Raw genomic sequence first — 20369 nt, forward strand, 5'->3', positions numbered from 1 at the left:
TTAGTGAAAGACTATGATCGTGGAGGTTTACAGGCTATTGCTTTTGAGTCGTTAGTGGGTGCTTTTAGAATTCATTGTTAAAATTACGTTTGTCTAATCCTGCCGCTGTGCGGTATCATATCCCTAACAGTCTGTTTAATTAACTTGGTGGACTTGAAATGAAATGTGATTTTGACCCTCCATAATTACCTGTGAAATTGTCTAAGTTTCAACAGTAAATTTGATTTTTCTGCACAATTTTTCCCCTCATAAAACATTGATTTGGAATAATAGAGTTATTAAAATCAGGAAATCCATTTTCAAAGGCCTTTGGTTTGACAAGGGTCTTAATTTTGTGCGTGTGTGTGGTGGGGGCGGTTCGCCTGGTGTTTTAGTATTTTATTTTTTCATTGTATTCACAGGATTGTCCCTGTATAGATGTGTATTATTGTTATTATTGTTGCAATACATTAAAATTGTAAAAATCTAGCGAGTTGGCCTGGCTACAAAACGGTTGCCTCAAAAAGCGCAATGCGCATGTTCAGCGTGCTGACGTCAGTCACCGGATTCTTTCCTACTACTAGCTCGTTGACTTGCCGAACGGGTTATTCTCGTTAGCCGTACTGTTCTGCTGAAACAGAGATGGAGGGTTGACGCTTGCTGCGTTTAAAACCAAATCAAGTCATTCATATAGGAAGACACGCGTTAATATTTGCGTCGAGAACCCGATAAAATGGTAAGTATTGTCGGCGATAGTATCGCCATAAAAATAGTTGACTAGCTAAAGCTAACCTGCTAGCTCATTAGCTAGCAAAGTGTATGGTTTCAGGAAGCAGCCGGTTGGCCAACTGACAGTTGAACTGTGTTACCTAGTTAGCAATGTAAAGTGGTTAATGCTAAAATACAGGTAACTGCTTGCTGATAGACAGGCTGTACATTCGAATTCTAATATAAATTGTAACTTCGCCAGCAAGCTGTATACTCATTAGTTAGCAAGTTAGCTTCGAGGCTTCAAACTAACCTTTGATATTTGCTTAGACAGATACTATAGTGATTAGACAAATCTATCTAGATACCTGCAATGATACAAATGAACAATGTGTTTTGATTTAAATGTGCTATTCATTCACTAGTTTCTCTGTTGCGGACCTGTTTGTCAGTCAGTTAGGCTAACTACCTATTGTATTGCTGCCCTGATACCTTTTATTGTACAAGTGTGGACAGAATGATGAACTGTTGACTGTTAGACCATGTCCGCCTTTGTCAACTTTATAAACACTCCTTTCATCAGTACACTCCAATACAAATGGGAAATGCTGTCTCCATGTCACCAGTATCCTACTACAGGACATAACACCCCTTCCGTGTCTCTTCTCTCTGTCAGATTTATACTAGAGAGAAAGCACTGAGCGGGTTTGACTGTAAGTAAAGTGGAACTAGCATAGCCCAAGTAGTCTGCATTATTGATTGGTGTGAATAGTTTGTACTAGAGCTGGGACGATGAACCAAAAATGATCGACACCAACCAAACACTTATCTTGAACATTTTCTTAATATCGTTATGATAAATAACCTATAGGGCTCTACGAGATAAATGTAAAGTTTGAAATGAAGTAAGTTTGCTACAATGGGACAATTAATGGGACAATTGAAAGCTACAACAGTAACAGTTTTAATGGTTAATATAAAAAAGACTTACACATTGTGATAAACTTAAAGTTCAAATTATTGTGATAATTCATTTATAGTGGATTTTTGTCTATCACCCAGCTCTAGTTTGTGCGGTTCGTCTAGTTCTGTGTATTTAACCTTTGGTCCCTAACATCATGTGTAGCTCAGCTTTGCTTCTGTGTTTTTCGTGGTAACTAACTATCCGTAGTGCCAGTCTGTTTGTGCCATCATGGCAACTCCTTGTTTGGCACTAAGTGACAAGGAGTTGCCATGATGGCACAGACAGACTGGCACTCAGGCTACTTTAAATGTTTTAAATTGAACCCTTTAACCCAGGTAAGTTGACTGAGAACATGTTCTCATTTACAACAACGACCTGCGGAATAGTTACAGGGGAGATGATACTAACTACTGATGTTCTCTGTATAGCTTTCAATCTAATATTGTTTGCTTTAGCCTCAGTTGAACTTTTACAGTTGCTGTCAATAATATTTCATTACTAAACTAACTAATATTTATGGTTGTCTGGTCATTGCTTCTTGAAGAGTGAGGGGTCTCTGAGTTCTAATTGTTTTACATGGACATATTGTACACAGAAGAGCTCTGTCAAGTCTCTTGGCTAAATTGAATGTTAGTCTGGTTCCCAATCTGTTTGCGCTGTCTTGCCAACTCATATATGGTCATTGTCATGCCAAATGCGACAACGACCATAGGCGATCTGGGCCCAGGCTACAATACTGTGGGTCCATTGACAGACTTATGACTGCTGCTGCAACATCACATCATATTTTAGGATCTGACACAGATGAGACTAAGAATACTCCCAAACAGAATTCTATTCTTGTACACAACATGGCTGCTTCTACCGCATCACATGCCTCTCTCGCTCTGTAGTGTCTCTGAGGACACACTGTTTAGTTCTCACATCTTCACTGTTCTTTCTTGTTTTCTCTCTTTTTCTCACCCACTCACGCACACACACGCAGGTAGGCAGGCATTGTGCACTACGCACATATGTTTATGGGCTCATTTTAGAAGGTGACTTTCAAATATGATAATGTTGTAGGCAGGCTGTATTAGAGTTGAGAATGAGATCCGGGCCAGAGTTAATGAGAATGGTTGGTGTGAGTTGGGCCATATGCTACCGGGGTTAATGTTTGTGCTACATTAGTATTGAGGAGATTGACGTTCCATCAGGCCACATGGTGCCAGGGAGTTCCAGTGTTCTATAGCAATCTCTGCTACTGGACAGTTGTTCCTCCTCAATATTAACACTGTGGGCATACAGTAGACCAGTGGTTCCCAACCTTTTTAGAGTCCCGTACCCCTTCAAACCTTCAAAATCCAGCTGTGTACCCCTTCTAGCACCAGGGTCAGCGCACTCTCAAATGTTGTTTTTTTGCCATCTTTGTAAGCCTGCCACACACACTAATCGATACATTTTTATTAAACATAAGAATTAGTGAATTTTTGTCACAACCCGGCTCGTGGGAAGTGACAAAGAGCTCTTATAGGACCAGGGCACAAATAATAATAATCAATAATTTTGCTCTTTATTTTAGAGGTCGACAGATTATGATTTTTCAACGCCGATACCGATTCTTGGAGGACCAAAAAGGCCGATACCGATTAATAGACTTATTTTTTTTGTAATAATAACAATTACAACAATACTGAATGAACACTTATTTTAACTTAATATAATATATCAATAAAATCAATGTAGCCTCAAATAAATAATGAAACATGTTCAATTTGGTTTAAATAATGCAAAAACAAAGTGTTGGAGAAGTAAAAGTGCAATATGTGCCATGTAAGAAAGCTAATGTTTAAGTTCCTTACTCAAAACATGAGAACATATGATAGCTGGTGGTTCCTTTTAACATGAGTCTTCAATATTCCCAGGTAATAAGTTTTAGGTTGTTGTTATTATAGGACTATTTCCCTCTATACTAGAGGTCAACCGATTAATCGGAATGGCCGATTTAATTAGGGCCGATTTCACGTTTTCATAACAATCGGAAATTGGTATTTTTGGGCGCCGATTTGTAAAAAAATATTTATTTTATTATTATTTTTATTTTTTAAACTTTATTTAACTAGGCAAGTCAGTTAAGAACACATTCTAATTTTCAATGACGGCCTAGGAACGTTCTTCCTCGTTCAGGAGCAGAACGACATATTTTTTACCTTGTCAGCTCGGGGGATTCAATCAACGACTGTCATTGATTGCTCCAATGTGTACTTAACCATAAACGTCAATGCCTTTCTTAAAATCAATACACAGAAGTATATATTTTTAAACCTGCATATTTAGCTAAAAGAAATTCAGGTTAGCAGGCAATATTAACCAGGTGAAATTGTGACCTCTTGCGTTCATTGCACGCAGAGTCAGTGTATATGCAACAGTTTGGGCCGCCTGGCTCTTTGCGAACTATTTTACATAATTAATGACACAACATTGAAGGTTGTGCAATGTAACATGAATATTTAGACTCATGGATGCCACCCGTTAGATAAAATACGGAACGGAATAAACGTTTAGTTTTCGAGGTGATAGTTTCCGGATTTGGCCAAAGGCTCGTATTTCTGTGTGTTTTATTATAGTTAAGTCTATGATTTGATAGAGCAGTCTGATTGAGGGGTGGTAGGCAGCAGTAGGTTCGTAATAGTCAAAGGTATATGGTTTAGAGAGAAATAGTCGACGCGTTATAATTCCTGTAACTTGCGGCTGAACTTGAAAGGGCTTCCTTCGTTATTTTACCGTTACCATGTCTTCCATAGAGAATGTCTTGATCTACTTCAAATAAGGTCTGTGTTTCGTGCTTAAACCGCCTCTGCGTTTTGATACCCGTGTGAATCTCACTAGGATAAGGTAACATTTGTCAACATACTTTCATAAAAATGATCTTTGCTTATATTTAGCCAATATTGATCAGAGTTACCTTGTCCTATGGATATCTACACAGTTATAAAATTGGCAATGTGGTGTAAGCCTAGACGAAACACAGACCTTATTTTAAGTGAATCTAAAAATATCCTATGGAATAAATGAATGAATGAAGGAACCGCTTTTCAGATTTTGCTAGAAGGTGTCATGGGAATTATGACTCGCACTTTGGTAGTCAATTCTTACCATGTCCATTATTAAAATAGGATTTCCTGCATATAGTAATTACAGTTTTTCTTTTCAACATTCATCACAGGTAACTCAAACTCTAGTTTTATTCAAACAGTTGACAGTATTTGTCTCCTAAGCAGACTCTTCAGTATCATTGTCACTTCAGAACCGTGTTTGTGTTCTAAAACTTCTTAACTGGGAATATTGAAGACCCATGAAGGCTGGTGGTTCGTTTTAACATATGTTCTCATGTTATTTGAGACTAAATTTATTTTATTTATGTATTATATTAAGTTAAAATAAGTGTTACATTTTTCATTCAGTATTGTTGCAATTGTCTTTATTACAAAAGTGTGTGTGTATGTATGTATGTATGTATGTATGTATGTATGTATGTATGTATGTATGTATAAAAAATCGGCATCTGCTTTTTTTTGTCCTCAAATAATCGTTATCGCTGTTGAGAAATCAGAATCGGTCGACCTCTACTCTATACCATTTGTATTTCATTAACCTTTGACTATTGGATGTTCTTATAGGCTCTTTATTATTGCCAGTGTAACAGTATAGCTTCCGTCATCCCTGGGCTCAAACAAGGAACGCAAGGGATCCCCCGGGCTGACACGGTTAAAATCTGTCGATCTGCCCCTGAACGAGGCAGTTAACCCACCGTTCTTAGGCCGTCATTGAAAATGTGTTCTTAACTGACTTGCCCAGTTAAATAAAGATTAAATAAAGGTGTAAAAAAATCTGTGTCCAATAATACCGATTTCCGATTGTTATGAAATATTGAAATCGGCCATTCCAATTAATCGGCCAACCTCTACTTTATTTAGCCATCTTACATATAAAACCATATTTGTTCGTAAAAAATTGTAAATAACTCACCACAGCTTAATGAGAAGGGTGTGCTTGAAAGGATGCACATAACTCTGCAATGTTGGGTTGTATTGGAGAGTGTCTTAAATAATTTTCCACACAGTCTGTGCCTGTGTTTAGTTTTCATGCTAATGAGGGCTGAGAATCCACTCTCACATACAGTTGAAGTTTACATACAACTTAGCAAAAGGTTTGTAGGCCTCCTTGCTCACACATACTTTTTCAGTTCTGCCCACAAATCTTCTATAGGATTGAGGTCAGGGTTTTGTGATGGCCACTCCAATACCTTGACTTGAATACCTTGACTGTTGTCCTTAAGCCATTTTGCCAAAACTTTGGAAGTGTGCTTGGGGTCATTGTCCATTTGGAAGACTCATTTGCGACCAACCTTTAACCTCCTGACCGATGTCTTGAGATGTTGCTTCAATATATCCACATAATTTTCCTTCCTCATGATGCCATCTACTTTGAAGTGCACCAGTCCCCCCTGCAGCAAAGCACCACCACAACATGATGCTGCCACCCCTGTGCTTCACGGTTGGGATAGTGTTCTTCGGCTTGCAAGCCTCCCCCTATTTCGTCCAAACATAACAATGGTTATTATGGCCAAACACTTCTATTTTTGTTTCATCAGACCAGAGGACATTTCTCCAAAAAGTACAATATTTGTCCTTATGTGCAGTTGTAAACTGTAGTCTGGCTTTTTTATGGGGGTTTTAGAGCATTGGCTTTTTCCTTGCTGAGCGGCCATTCGGGTTATTTCGATATACGACTTGGTTTACTGTGGATATAGATGTTTTTGTACCTGTTTCCTCCAGCTTCTTCACAAGGTCCTTTGCTGTTGTTCTGGGATTGATTTGCACTTTTCGCACAAAAGTACATTCATCTCTAGGAGACAGAACGCGTCTTCTTCCTGAGCGGTATGACGGCTGAGTGGTCCCATGGTGTTTATACTTGCTACTATTGTTTGTACAGATGAACGTGGTAACTTCAGGCATTTAGAAATAGCTCCCAAGGATGAACCAGTCTTGTGGAGGTCTACAATTATTTTATTTTTTTCTGAGGTCTTGGCTGATTTCTCTTGATTTTCTCATGATGTCAAGCAAAGAGGCACTGACTTTGAAGTAAGGCCTTGAAATACATCCACAGGTACACCTCCAATTGACATAATTTATCAGAAGCTTCTGAAGCCATGGCATCATTTTCTGGATTTTTCCAAGCTGTTTACATACTTAGTGTATGTAAACTTCTGACCCACTGAAATTGTGATATTGAAATGATCTGTCTGTAAAGAGTTTTTGGAAAAATGACTTGTCATGCACAAAGTGGATGTCCTAGGCCAGTCGTGCACAAAGTGGATGTCCTAGGCCAGTCGTGCACAAAGTGGATGTCCTAGGCCAGTCGTGCACAAAGTGGATGTCCTAGGCCAGTCGTGCACAAAGTGGATGTCCTAGGCCAGTCGTGCACAAAGTGGATGTCCTAGGCCAGTCGTGCACAAAGTGGATGTCCTAGGCCAGTCGTGCACAAAGTGGATGTCCTAGGCCAGTCGTGCACAAAGTGGATGTCCTAGGCCAGTCGTGCACAAAGTGGATGTCCTAGGCCAGTCGTGCACAAAGTGGCTGTCCTAGGCCAGTCGTGTGAGAAACTCGTCTGACTGCTTGCATGATGAAAAGTGAAAATGATGGTCAGTAAAGGACTTTAAGCTCGTCTCTCAATTAAAAAAACATCAATACTTTGTCCCTTGATAACAAGTGCACTTCTGTATCTTGTAAAAGCGTTACATGTTCGCTGCCCATATCATTGCATAATACTAAAAATACACGAGAGTTCAGAAGCCTTGCTTTAACAAAGTTAACCATTTTCACTGTAGTGTCCAAAACATCTTTCAAGCTGTCAGGCATTCCCTTGGCAGCAAGAGCCTCTCGGTGGATGCTGCAGTGCACCCAAGTAGCGTCGGGAGCAACTGTGTGCACACGTGTTACCACTCCACTATGTCTCCCTGTCATGGCTTTTGTGCCATCAGTACAGATACCAACACATCTTGACCACCAAAGTCCATTTGATGTCACAAAGCTGTCCACTACTTTAAAAATATCCTCTCCTGTTGTCCTGGTTTCCAGTAGTTTGCAGAAGAGGATGTCTTCCTTAATTGACATGCGTAGAATGTATGCACACATGACTGTGTCGCTTTGGATAAAAGCGTCTGCTAAATGGCATTTATTATTATTATTATTATTTACCCAACATGAACGTAATGGACATATACCAGGAGCTGTGCCAGGCCCGCTGACTCATCCAGCTGTAACGCATAGAATTCACTGGCTTGTATGTGAAGCAGTAATTGTTTAAAAACATCTCCTGCCATGTCGCTGTAGGTCGTGAAACAGTGTTTGATGAAGACATTGTTTGTAAAGTTGTTTTGGGGGGGGGACGACGCTATTTCCCCCCTAACATTGTCCCAGCCATATCCGTGGCAGCAGCAATAATGAATTCCTCTACAATAGTATGGGGCTTGCCTGTCCAAGCCACTCCTCTACAATAGTATGGGGCTTGCCTGTCCAAGCCACTCAGTAGCTCACCATATAGCCCCTTCTTATTAATGGTATCTGTTGCTTTTATACATGTCTTGCTACCCGAAAGTCATCTTTATTCTCGCTCAAACTCCCGTGGCTTATTTTTCAAATTGTCATGTTTCATTTCTAAATGTCTGTGCAAGAGTGAAGGTTTCCCGTGAGAGAGTAATGGTTAATGTGATTGGGTGTTAATTATTTGACTAGGCTTCCTGTATTTGACATTGTTTTTATTTAGCTTAACACTAGATGGTTTAATTACATTTTTGGCAGTGAAACAAGGCTACTCAGGCGAGGGGGGGACCTCACCCAAATGTATAGCCCCATTGGAAAATATAAATGTACTGTTTGAAAATGGGAAGGGGAAAAATAAATAAATATATGATTTCTTAAACTGATTTTTTTTTTTTTAAATCACATTTGTATTCGGCGTACCCCTGACAGCATTACTCCAGTTTAGAAATACCTGCAGTAGACTCCTGTGGAAATGTTTTGAAAAAATAATGCACTTGAGTCATGAGGTAAGGGCTCTGTCTGTCTTCCTCTCTCTTCCTCCATCGTTTTCCTCATCTGTCTTCTGCTCTCTCCCTCCCACCTTCCTCTCTGTCTGTCTTCCTCTCGCCCTCATTTCTTCCTCCATCTCCCTCCCACCTTGCTCTTTGTCTTCCTCTCTCTCTCCCTCATTTCTTCCTCCCTCTCCCTCCCACCTTGCTCTCTGTCTTCCTCTCTCTCTCCCTCATTTCTTCCTCTCTCTCCCTCATTTCTTCCTCCCTCTCCCTCCCACCTTGCTCTCGGTCTTCCTCTCTCTCTCTCTCCCTCATTTCTTCCACTCCCTCCCTCCCACTGCGCTCTACCATCATCCCAGTGCAGGCTGTTAATGTATCAGACTCACTGTGTGTGGTGTGTGTCCAGTATTGATCCAACAACTGAATATTTATCTTTATTATACCTAGATCTCCCTTCTGGTAGCCTCTGTCTATCATACCCCCTGCTTCCTCCTCCACGCTCCCTGGTTTCCCAGACACAGATTAAACCTAGTCTTGGACAACTAATATATTTCAGTGTCTTGCTATCTCCTCCCCCTGTATAGATGCGTTTCATGCTGCTGTTCAGTCGGCAGGGGAAGCTGCGTCTCCAGAAGTGGTACACTGCCACGGCTGAGAGGGACAAGAAGAAGATGGTCAGGGAACTGATGCAGGTGGTCCTGGCCCGCAAACCCAAAATGAGCAGCTTCCTGGAGTGGAGGGACCTCAAGATCGTCTACAAGAGGTACTGGAATATCTCTGTCTCTCTGTCTCAACACACACAGTAGATATGCATTCATAATATTCATGACATAATCACCTCCTACATGTACAGTACCACATCCTACACTTCCCTAAAAGGACAGGCTGTTTGTTGTATACCTACGTTTTCATGGTTGTGTGGAACAGCAGGTAGGCGCTATGCACTGTTCACACACACACTTGAGCATGTGCTCCATGGGCTGCTATCTGTGAGCTAAATGTGCAGTAGTATCTGAAATGATGCGTACTCACTTTCTCTAGGGGGCCTCTGGAAAGTGTTAATTGTGGAATGAGCTTCTGAAATGACAACTGTCTCCGAAAATGAGTTGTCATGGTTGGAATGATGAGTCAACCAGTGACTCAGTGTTTGGTGTTACGTTCTAATCATTCCCCCCCCATCAAAACATCTGGCCCCACTTTACTGGTGATAATTGCCATTCAAATGTGTTTCCAGGGGGGACGTTAATAATTGCCCTTAAAACGTGGTTCCGGGGGAGGGGGATGGATTAAAAGAGACAGAATGTCACCTCGTGATATGACTGTGTGTGTGATCACAGTGAATCGCACAGAGGCTCTAGGCTGTCTTTCAGGCATGTGTATTGTTTTCTCCCAACACTGATGTCTCACAGCAGACAGCGTGTTAGATTGTACAGTGTGTCAATACAGCGGCTGCTCTGTGATTCTGTTATAACACTCATTCCACCACTCGTGCAGAAGGCATCCATCCACACACAGCACTCTGGGTTAAAGCTGCCAATAGGATCCCACAGTAGCTTAGAGGTTAGACACACCGAGACCTGACGGGTCGATAGGTACTTATCACAGTAGTGGGCCGTTCCTTCTTTTACTAGAACAAAGAACGTGCCTGTCAGTGGTCGACAATTTAACTGAGCCAATTGGAGAGCCCGGACTAACTTAAATAAATTATGCTGCTAAAGTATGCTGCTTAATTGTTTTTCTAAAGCAAGTCTTTGTTTTTTACATTTAGCTTAGGAGTTTTGCGCACAAATCTTATTTTTTTGTTAGGTTTGATAATGTGCACTTGCAAGAACAAATCCGTTGCTTTAATGATAATGTTGATACGAGCCAGATGGCCACAACAAGGACTTACTACACATTTTAGCTAGCTATCAACATTAGCGCAGCTTGCTAGTTAGCCAACATTAGCTAACTACATATTTAGAAGTGGGCATAAGCCAAACAGCGTTGCTTTCTTAAGCTATCTAGGCAGACGGCAAATGATTTTGAGTGAACAAAACATTTACTGCCGACAATGGACAGATGTACTAAATATCTCTCGGCCGTCAGTATCCTTGGTGTGTGATGCTTTGACGCTCAGTGATTCTGTCGAAGCGTCTAATTGTGCTCTGCAGTCGTGCAGTACCCGTTTCTGGCCAGGGGAGGGAGCCAACAAGCTGACTTCTCTAATGCTCTAACACACAGATGCACACACTATGGTGTATAAGACTGGCACATGCCATTTTGAATATCACACCCCTTGAATTGTCTGACTACACTACATGGACTTGAGTCATGAAAGAGGCAATCTGCATTCAAACAATAACAGAGCCACCTGCCACTGCTTTGGTAGAAAGGCTGAGGATTTAGCTGCTACACTGCATAGATTGGCATTGTTAACAGCAGCATATTCAGTAGTTCTTAGTTTTCCTGGGTTAGAGACTGGACTGGCGCTCCAGAGATTCCCCCAGGACCTTTTATTCTCAGCTAAACCTAGGTTTGCAAAATTCTGTTAACTTTCCCTGAATTCCCAGGTTTTCCAGAAGTCCTGGATGGCGGGTTCTAGATTCCCCGGTTATTCCCTCCTGCGGAACACCTTAGTTAACCTCAACGAATAAAGTGTGGGTGTGTTGATCTTCAATAACACAACAGGTGTGTGTGTCAGGTATGCCAGTCTGTATTTCTGCTGTGCGGTGGAAGAGCAGGACAACGAGCTCATTACTCTGGAGGTCATCCACCGCTTCGTAGAGCTGCTGGATAAGTACTTTGGCAGTGTGAGTCACTCCAGCTCTTTCTCTCAACCCTCATGCTGTTTCTCCACCCTCTCTTTTGCTCTCTCACTCCTACTCTATATTTTTATCACTCTCTATTGTCCTATTCTTTCTTCTCTTGCTTTCTCATCCCTCACTCTCCTTCACCATCTTTTATTCTATTGCCAACTCTCTCTCATCCCCTTCTCCTGTAGCCAACCATCTCGCTTTTTTTGTTCACTCCTATGGCCAAATGTCTCTCCTGGCTCTGTGCCCCTCTCCTGGCTCTGTGCCCGTCCCCCTCAATCTACAAATAATACCACATAATGATAAATCAAAACAGGTTTCTCAAATTTTTTGCAATTTATTCCACAAAAAAAATGGAAATATCACATATAAGTATCCAGACCCTTTACGCAGTACTTTGTTGAAGCGCCTTTTGCAGTGATTACAGACTTGAGTGTTCTTGCGTATGACGCTACAAGTTTGGAACACACTGTATTTGGGGAGTTTGCCCCATTCTTCTCTGCAGATCCTCTCAAGCTCTACCAGGATGGGGAGCGTCACTGCTCAGCTATTTTCAGGTGTGTCCAGAGCTGTTCGATCGAGTTCAAGTCCGGGCTCTGGTAGGCCCTCTCAAGGACATTGAGACTTGTCCTGATGCCACTCCTGCGTTGTCTTGGCTGTGTGCTTAGGGTCGTTGTCCGAGTTCCTGAGTGCTCTGGGCAGGTTTTTATCAAGGAACTCTGTACTGGGGCAGTACGGCTGGTTGGGTTGTGTATCGGAGGATGCATGACTTTCAACCTTCGTCTCTCCCGAGCCCGTACGGGAGTTGTAGCGATGAGACAAGATAGTAGCTACTACAACAATTGGATACCACGAAAAAGGGGTACATTTTTTTTACAAAATTAAAAAAGGAACTCTGCACTTTGCTCTGTTTCTTTGCCTCGATCCTAACTAGTCTCCCAGTACCTGCTGCTTATAAACATCCCCACATCATGATGCTGCCACCACCATGCTTCACTGTAGGGATGGTGCCAGATTTCCTCCAGACGTGACGCTTGACATTCAGGCCAAAAAGTTCAATCTTGGTTTCATCAGACCTGAGAATCTTGTTTTTCATGGTCTGAGAGTCATTTAGGTGCCTTTTGACAAACTCCAAGTGGGTTGTCATCTGCCTTTTACTGTCGAGTGGCTTCTGTCTGACCACTCTACCATAAAGGCCTGATTGGTGGAGTGCTGCAGAGATGGTTGTCCTTCTGGAAGGTTCTCCCATCTCCACAGAGGAATTCTAGAGCTCGGTCAGTGACCTCCCTGACCATGGCCATTCTCCCCCGATTGCTCAGTTTGGCCGAGTGGCCAGCTCTGGGAAGGTTCCAAACTTCTTCCATTTAAGAATGAGTGAGGCCACTGTGTTCTTGGGAACCTTCAATGTTGCAGACATTTGTTGGTACCTTTCCCCAGATCTGTGCCTCGACATAATCCCGTCTCGGAGCTCTACGGACAGTTTCTTTGACCTCATGGCTTGGTTTTTGTTCTGACATGCACTGTCAACTGTGGGAATTTATATAGACAGGTGTGTGCCTTTCCAAATCATGTCCAATCAGTTTAATTGGACTCCAAGTTGTAGAAACATCTCAAGGATGATCAATGAAAACAGGGTGCACTTGAGCTCAATTTCGAGTCTCATAGCAAAGGGTCTGAACATGTATGTAAAATAATGTATTTCTGTTTTTTATTCGTAATAAATTTGCAAACATTTCTAAATCTGTTTTTGCTTTATCATAATGGGATATTGTGTGTAGATTGCTGAGGATTTTTGTTTATTTAATCAATTTTAGAATAAGGCTGTAACGTAACAAAAATGTGGCAAAGAGTGAAGGGGTCTGAAGTTTCTGAATGGACTGTAATGGTCACCATCCCTCTCTTAAACCCTCTCTCCCCTCAAATTCTGTGTTTTTATGTAAGTGTACTTAGTAAATAAAGGTGATTCTGATTCCTCCCTGCGTGTGTGCGTGCGCCCTGGCAGGTTTGTGAGCTGGACATCATCTTTAACTTTGAGAAGGCCTACTTTATACTGGATGAGTTTCTGATCGGGGGAGAGATCCAGGACACGTCCAAGAAGAGTGTACTTAAGGCCATCGAACAGGCCGACCTATTGCAGGAGGTACACACACACACACACACACACACACACACACACACACCACAGGAGGAAGAAGTGATCTCTTATTAAAAATAATGTGAAACTCCAGCTAACCAGTGTTATTCATACTTCAAACTATTGAATGGCTGTTTTTAACCAACGTTTGGGTCTCACTCTACCTCAATCGGTGTATTTTGGAGTTCTCCCTACCATTCTTGCTAGGACTCTACCTTAGAATGAATGATCTATGTTTTTTGTGTTGTACGGTGGTGGTAATCATTATCCTGTCAGAGCATCTGTTCCCCACAGAGATACTGCTGAATTACAAGAGGGGATGAGGTCATAGACCCTCATAATGTAATAATGTACGATGTAGACTTGTAAAATGTAATTCTATGCTGTTCCCCTTCTCTCTATCTCCCCCTACAGGAGGATGAGTCACCCAGGAGTGTTCTAGAGGAGATGGGTCTGGCATAGTGACAGCAGGGTACTCTGCTCACAACACTTTATCAGGCTACAGACAGACTCTTTGGGTTCCAGGTGCAGGGGGGAGGAAAGGGGGTTTGTGATGTGGGTGTGTATGGGGGGTGTGTATGGGGAGGGGGTAAATGGATGGGTTTGGGTTAAGCGGGGGGTCCGATGAGATTCACAACTTTGACGTTCTGGTACTACTGAATTCAAAGCATTGCTGACATTAATTGTATATTATCATGATGGTTTAAGGTTGCAAAATGAACTTTCCCAAAATTCTCAAGTTTTCCAGAAATCCTGTATGGTGGATTCTGGATTTGTTGTTAAATCCTGTCTGATTCCTGGGGTTATACAACTATTTTAGGATAACCTGGGAATTTTTGGGAAGTTACTGGAATATTGCAACCGTAATGTATATTAGCTCTGTGAAAATCATTCCACTTTTGGCTGGAAGATTTATCTATTACTACTGTAATGTAACCCAGATTTGGGTTCAAATAGTATCTGAAAATCCTTCAAGTACATCCTGCGTTTGCTTTGGCCTGCCTGGAGACCATTCTATTGGTTCCATTGTGCCAGGAAGCTTAATCAAGCTCGACTAAGTATTTGAAATAGTTTTAGAACCCAGGTCTGATTTGACCTTTGACATTTCCCTCAAAAGAGGCAGGTCAGAACACATCTCAAGCCTTTTTATAGCTAGATTACTTTTAAGATTACTTTTGATCAGACTAGGGTTGCGTTGCCAAATGGCAACCTATTCCCTATATATAGTGCATATGGGCTCTGGTCAAAAGTAGGGCACTACATAGGGAATAGGGTGCCATTTGGGGGACATGAATTTGCTTTTAAATAAATGGCTGTTTTAAAATGTTTTGTATATGGACCACATGTTATGAGATTATTAATTATAGTAATATAATACTTTTGCTGTTTTTAAGGGAACACATTGATTGTCTGCTTTGGTGAGCTTTGTTGAACCTGTAGTAGGATCTTGTCAGGGAATAAAAAGAAATAACCTTGACATTCATATAAAGAGGAAGGGAAACGATCTGAAAATGATTCTACCCAAAATTCCACTTCCATCCAGAGTTCCTTTAGAATTCTAGTTCTGTGTTCTATTCCGGAACTGTTTCAGACCATCTCTCTGTCTTGCTCTCTCTCGCCCAGGCTTTCTTGTGTTGAGCAACTAACCTATGGAGAAGTCTGTGCTGTTTTAGCACTTGTGTGGATGTGCTAACATGAATGTGTTTAAAGGGTGCAACGTGATGGTATATGATGATGATGATGATGATTGAACAAAAAAAGTGTCAGTTTGTTTTTGAGCTGCAATGCATAAAAATGCGAACTACTTTAAGATGCATGTGACTTTTTTTGAGAAATACACACACAAAAATGGACCTAGCTACCATTCCTATACACACACACACACACACACACTAAATGCAGTACTATACCACATGGCAGATCATTTCTCCCCAATTTCCACCTCTGGAATACCTACTTTCCAAAGAGTACTCATGTGTTTGTCTGCAACAAGAGGAAGAAACTGCAACTAGTAGAGTTTAGCTTCAGACTATAAATGTGTGTTCTTGTAACCAGACTTTAGCCCTTTGCTTTTAACAAGATACGTTCCAACCAACATACTACTTGCTAGTGTGCTTTCCCAAATACGTTGCTTCACTCCCAAGTAGTAGCAATACATAGGCTGTGTTCCAATATCCACGCTGGCATACCACTTAGAATTCATGCCCAATATATGACTTACCTACTTACCCAATCCTCTTTGTGTCTGGAGTAACGTAAGGCTTCTAGGAGAGAGCACCAGTGCCTCTGGTCTGCAGCGTTCATGGTGAGGATGGATTAGATCAAGTCATACTCAATCTTTTCAATCCTCCATCTCATCTGCCCTATATAGTGTTCTGTTCAAAGTGAAGTGATCTGAGCAATGGGACAGAGCTTCTTAGTGGTCTAGTGTGGATTATTGGAACTGCACCTGAAATTGGAAGCTATTTTGAGTAGTGTTGAGGTTTTCCAGGGACTGGTGTTTTATTTCTTTTGTAATCCAGCATTAGGGGTAGGAGGTCTGATAAATAACTACTGAACTATGGTCCAGTCATGGTGCCCTCTTCCCTGAATTTGTTTATTTAACTAGGCAAGTCAGTTAACAAATTCTTATTTGCAATGACGATTTACAATGGGTTTCAGACAGGGAATCGTGTGGCAATGTAATTTTATAATGACAATAAAATCACATTTTAAAATTATTGTGTATTTGTGCCTTCTGAATTGTTTAAATGTTTTACCTACCTTAGTTGAATGTACTGACAGTAAGTCGACCTGGATAAGAGCGTCTGTCCTTATTTTAAATGTAACTGTAGCTAGTAATAGTTTGTTAAAGCATTTTGTGTTAACTACAGAATGCCCATGCATGTTTTTAATGGGTTCCGATAGTAGGAAGTGCCAGTCTAGAGACTTTAATGCACAGCTACCAGTTGATGTAGCTGCTGTTTTGAAATTCAAGACGTTTCATGTGTCGGAAGCTGTTTTGTGGGAGATAATGGAGTGTTTCTGTGTCGACATATGTTAGAAAGTGGATGCATGTGTTAGTGGGAAATGTCATTCTCCTATAGGTGTAAATGCATACCTGTTGATGGAGCTACGGTTTTAAATTCCGAGAGAATCCAAAGCCAAGCTGTTTGTGTAAGAGAGATGGAGCCTCGAAGTGTATGAGTCACCGTTCTTTTGTGACCGTGTTGGAGTGCAGCTCAGCCTTGCCATACAACGGAGAGAGAGCGAGACGAGTCCGAGGGAGATGGAGGGATGAGATAAAGGACAGTCTGTGTAAATAAGGGTAGAGAATAGGAGTACAGGGAGTGCAGGTGGATGTATTCAGTCAATACCTAACCCACCACAAACTATTCAATGTTTTCAGAGCGGTCACAAAGTATCGAGGATGAATTGGGCATTCAGGGCATCATGTTGGCACCAAACTGACATGGCCGTCTCAGAGCTACCATGGGGACGCAGCAGTAGCTCTGGGCTGACTAGCTGATGGAGATATGGCTTTATGCCAACATATCAATATTGATCTTGCAAGTATACAATGAACACACTTCCCTGGCATACTTCCTAAAATAGTACTAAATATGCCTAAATACATTTGGGACTTCAGTCCCTTGTCCCCTCCAACCCTCACATGGTTCTACCTGGCTCCCACATGGCCAGATACCTCTCTCTAACCCTCACATGGTACTACTTGGCTCCCACACAGCCAGATACCTCTCTCTAACCCTCACATGGTACTACTTGGCTCCCACACAGCCAGATACCTCTCTCTAACCCTCACATGCTTCTACTGGGCTCCCACACAGCCAGATACCTCTCTCTAACCCTCACATGGTACTACTGGGCTCCCACACAGCCAGATACCTCTCTCTAACCCTCACATGGTACTACTTGGCTCCCACACAGCCAGATACCTCTCTCTAACCCTCACATGCTTCTACTGGGCTCCCAGACAGCCAGATACCTCCCTCTAACCCTCACATGGTACTACTCTGCTCCCACACAGCCAGATACCTCTCTCTAACCCTCACATGGTACTACTCTGCTCCCACACAGCCAGATACCTCTCTCTAACCCTCACATGGTACTACTGGGCTCCCACACAGCCAGATACCTCTCCCTAACCCTCACATGGTACTACTGGGCTCCCACACAGCCAGATACCTCTCTCTAACCCTCACATGGTACTACTGGGCTCCCACACAGCCAGATACCTCTCCCTAACCCTCACATGGTACTACTGGGCTCCCACACAGCCAGATACCTCTCTCTAACCCTCACATGGTACTACTCTGCTCCCACACAGCCAGATACCTCTCTCTAACCCTCACATGGTACTACTCTGCTCCCACACAGCCAGATACCTCTATCTAACCCTCACATGGTACTACTCTGCTCCCACACAGCCAGATACCTCTCTCTAACCCTCACATGGTACTACTGGGCTCCCACACAGCCAGATACCTCTCCCTAACCCTCACATGGTACTACTGGGCTCCCACACAGCCAGATACCTCTCTCTAACCCTCACATGGTACTACTGGGCTCCCACACAGCCAGATACCTCTCTCTAACCCTCACATGGTACTACTCTGCTCCCACACAGCCAGATACCTCTCTCTAACCCTCACATGGTACTACTCTGCTCCCACACAGCCAGATACCTCTCTCTAACCCTCACATGGTACTACTCTGCTCCCACACAGCCAGATACCTCTCTCTAACCCTCACATGGTACTACTCTGCTCCCACACAGCCAGATACCTCTCTCTAACCCTCACATGGTACTACTGGGCTCCCACACAGCCAGATACCTCTCTCTAACCCTCACATGGTACTACTGGGCTCCCACACAGCCAGATACCTCTCTCTAACCCTCACATGGTACTACTGGGCTCCCACACAGCCAGATACCTCTCTCTAACCCTCACATGGTACTACTCTGCTCCCACACAGCCAGATACCTCTCTCTAACCCCCACATGGTACTACTGGGCTCCCACACAGCCAGATACCTCTCTCTAACCCTCACATGGTACTACTCGGCTCCCACACAGCCAGATACCTCTCTCTAACCCTCACATGGTACTACTCTGCTCCCACACAGCCAGATACCTCTCTCTAACCCTCACATGGTACTACTCTGCTCCCACACAGCCAGATACCTCTCTCTAACCCTCACATGGTACTACTGGGCTCCCACACAGCCAGATACCTCTCTCTAACCCTCACATGGTACTACTGGGCTCCCACACAGCCAGATACCTCTCTCTAACCCTCACATGGTACTACTGGGCTCCCACACAGCCAGATACCTCTCTCTAACCCTCACATGGTACTACTCTGCTCCCACACAGCCGGATACCTCTCTCTAACCCTCTGTATTGTTTCAGCAAGCCCACATTACAGTCACTGACAGGCTTGGAGAGAGCGCTAGTGAGAGAGAGAGGGGTGTGTGTGTCGGTTCCAAAGGTGTGGGTGGCTTAGTATCAGAGTAGGCAGGAAAGGGCTCTCAGATTTGCAATGGAAATACAGTACCCCCCCACCCCACACACGGGCTGATAATTTGCGGCCGTACTGCATTCCCACAGACTGTTCCTGCTATGATGTTGAGGTTGGTGAACTCTCCCCTCCTCCTCCTGACTTCCCCTCCTCCTGACCTCCCCTCCTCATCTTCCTCTTCTCATTTCCTCTCCTCCCTCACCTCTTTCGCAGATTCCCGCCCTCCCGCCATCCTTCTCTTCTAAATGGCAGTGATTAGCCCAAACCTTTTTTGAGAAAGCTATTATCCTTGGTGACGGTATAGGGCCCTGAAATAAACATAGAATGTTAAAATGCTGCTCCATTCTGTTTTCCTTCTGATTACGTCCCAAACGGCACCCTATTCCCTACATAGTGCACTACTTTTACCTATGGGCCCTGGTCAAAAGTAGTGCACTGTAGCAGGAACTACATAGGAAATAGGGTGCCATTTGGGATGCACACCATCAATACATCATCAGTACACAGAGATGGAAAATGACTGGGAGTATATCACATAATAATGCAGGTCGTTGGGTGCACCGTGTGTGTGTGTGTGTGTGTGAGAGAGAGGGACTGAAGGAGAAAAAAACATGAGAGAGGGAAAGAAAGAGATGGGTCTGTTTTTGATTATGTGGGTGTGTATTCCATTTGTATGGATCATGTCCTAATATGGCCTGGCTGTGGCTGGTTATACCAGATGAACTATCTGTAGCTGGTTATACCAGATGAACTATCTGTAGCTGGTTATACCAGATGAACTATCTGTAGCTGGTTATACCAGATGAACTATCTGTAGCTGGTTGTACCAGATGAACTATCTGTAGCTGGTTATACCAGATGAACTATCTGTAGCTGGTTATACCAGATGAACTATCTGTAGCTGGTTATACCAGATGAACTATCTGTAGCTGGTTATACCAGATGAACTATCTGTAGCTGGTTATACCAGATGAACTATCTGTAGCTGGTTATACCAGATTAACTATCTGTAGCTGGTTATACCAGATTAACTATCTGTAGCTGGTTGGAATGGACCGGATCTACTCTATTACATTACAGCCAGGTCCAGCAAAAAATACTACAAAATACATAATACAAATACTGAGGGAAAAATTTTGAAATTCTATTTTATACTAATACAATTGTAAGAGGAAGAGATTTTGTTTAAGAG

The 20369-nt window shown here is 42.6% G+C and overlaps 1 protein-coding gene across 2 annotated transcripts; it reads left to right on the forward strand.

Annotated features, from left to right (window-relative positions):
* The first annotated feature begins 512 nt into the window (after positions 1–512).
* Positions 513–14215, forward strand: LOC118368986 (AP-1 complex subunit sigma-1A-like). 2 transcript variants are annotated; one of them, XM_035753502.2, is made up of 6 exons: positions 513–715; positions 1364–1400; positions 9311–9489; positions 11410–11518; positions 13524–13661; positions 14070–14215. In XM_035753502.2, exons 3-6 carry the CDS (start codon positions 9311–9313, stop codon positions 14115–14117), a joined length of 474 nt encoding a protein of 157 aa, XP_035609395.1. In that variant the 5' UTR covers positions 513–715; positions 1364–1400; the 3' UTR covers positions 14118–14215. The 2 variants fall into 2 exon arrangements, with proteins under 2 accessions (XP_035609395.1, XP_035609394.1); XM_035753501.2 differs by lacking the exon at positions 1364–1400 and having other exon boundaries at positions 514–715.
* The last annotated feature ends 6154 nt before the right edge of the window (positions 14216–20369 follow it).

This window comes from Oncorhynchus keta, chromosome 35 (assembly GCF_023373465.1).
Source record: "Oncorhynchus keta strain PuntledgeMale-10-30-2019 chromosome 35, Oket_V2, whole genome shotgun sequence".
Lineage (NCBI taxonomy): Eukaryota > Metazoa > Chordata > Actinopteri > Salmoniformes > Salmonidae > Oncorhynchus > Oncorhynchus keta.

What these genes read in the sequence shown, in the direction of transcription:
- LOC118368986 (XM_035753501.2), top strand. An exon ending in CTCAAGATCGTCTACAAGAG is followed by an intron (nt 9,490 to 11,409) that starts GTACTGGAATAT and finishes TGTGTGTGTCAG; the next exon opens with GTATGCCAGTCTGTATTTCT. An exon ending in TGGATAAGTACTTTGGCAGT is followed by an intron (nt 11,519 to 13,523) that starts GTGAGTCACTCC and finishes GCGCCCTGGCAG; the next exon opens with GTTTGTGAGCTGGACATCAT.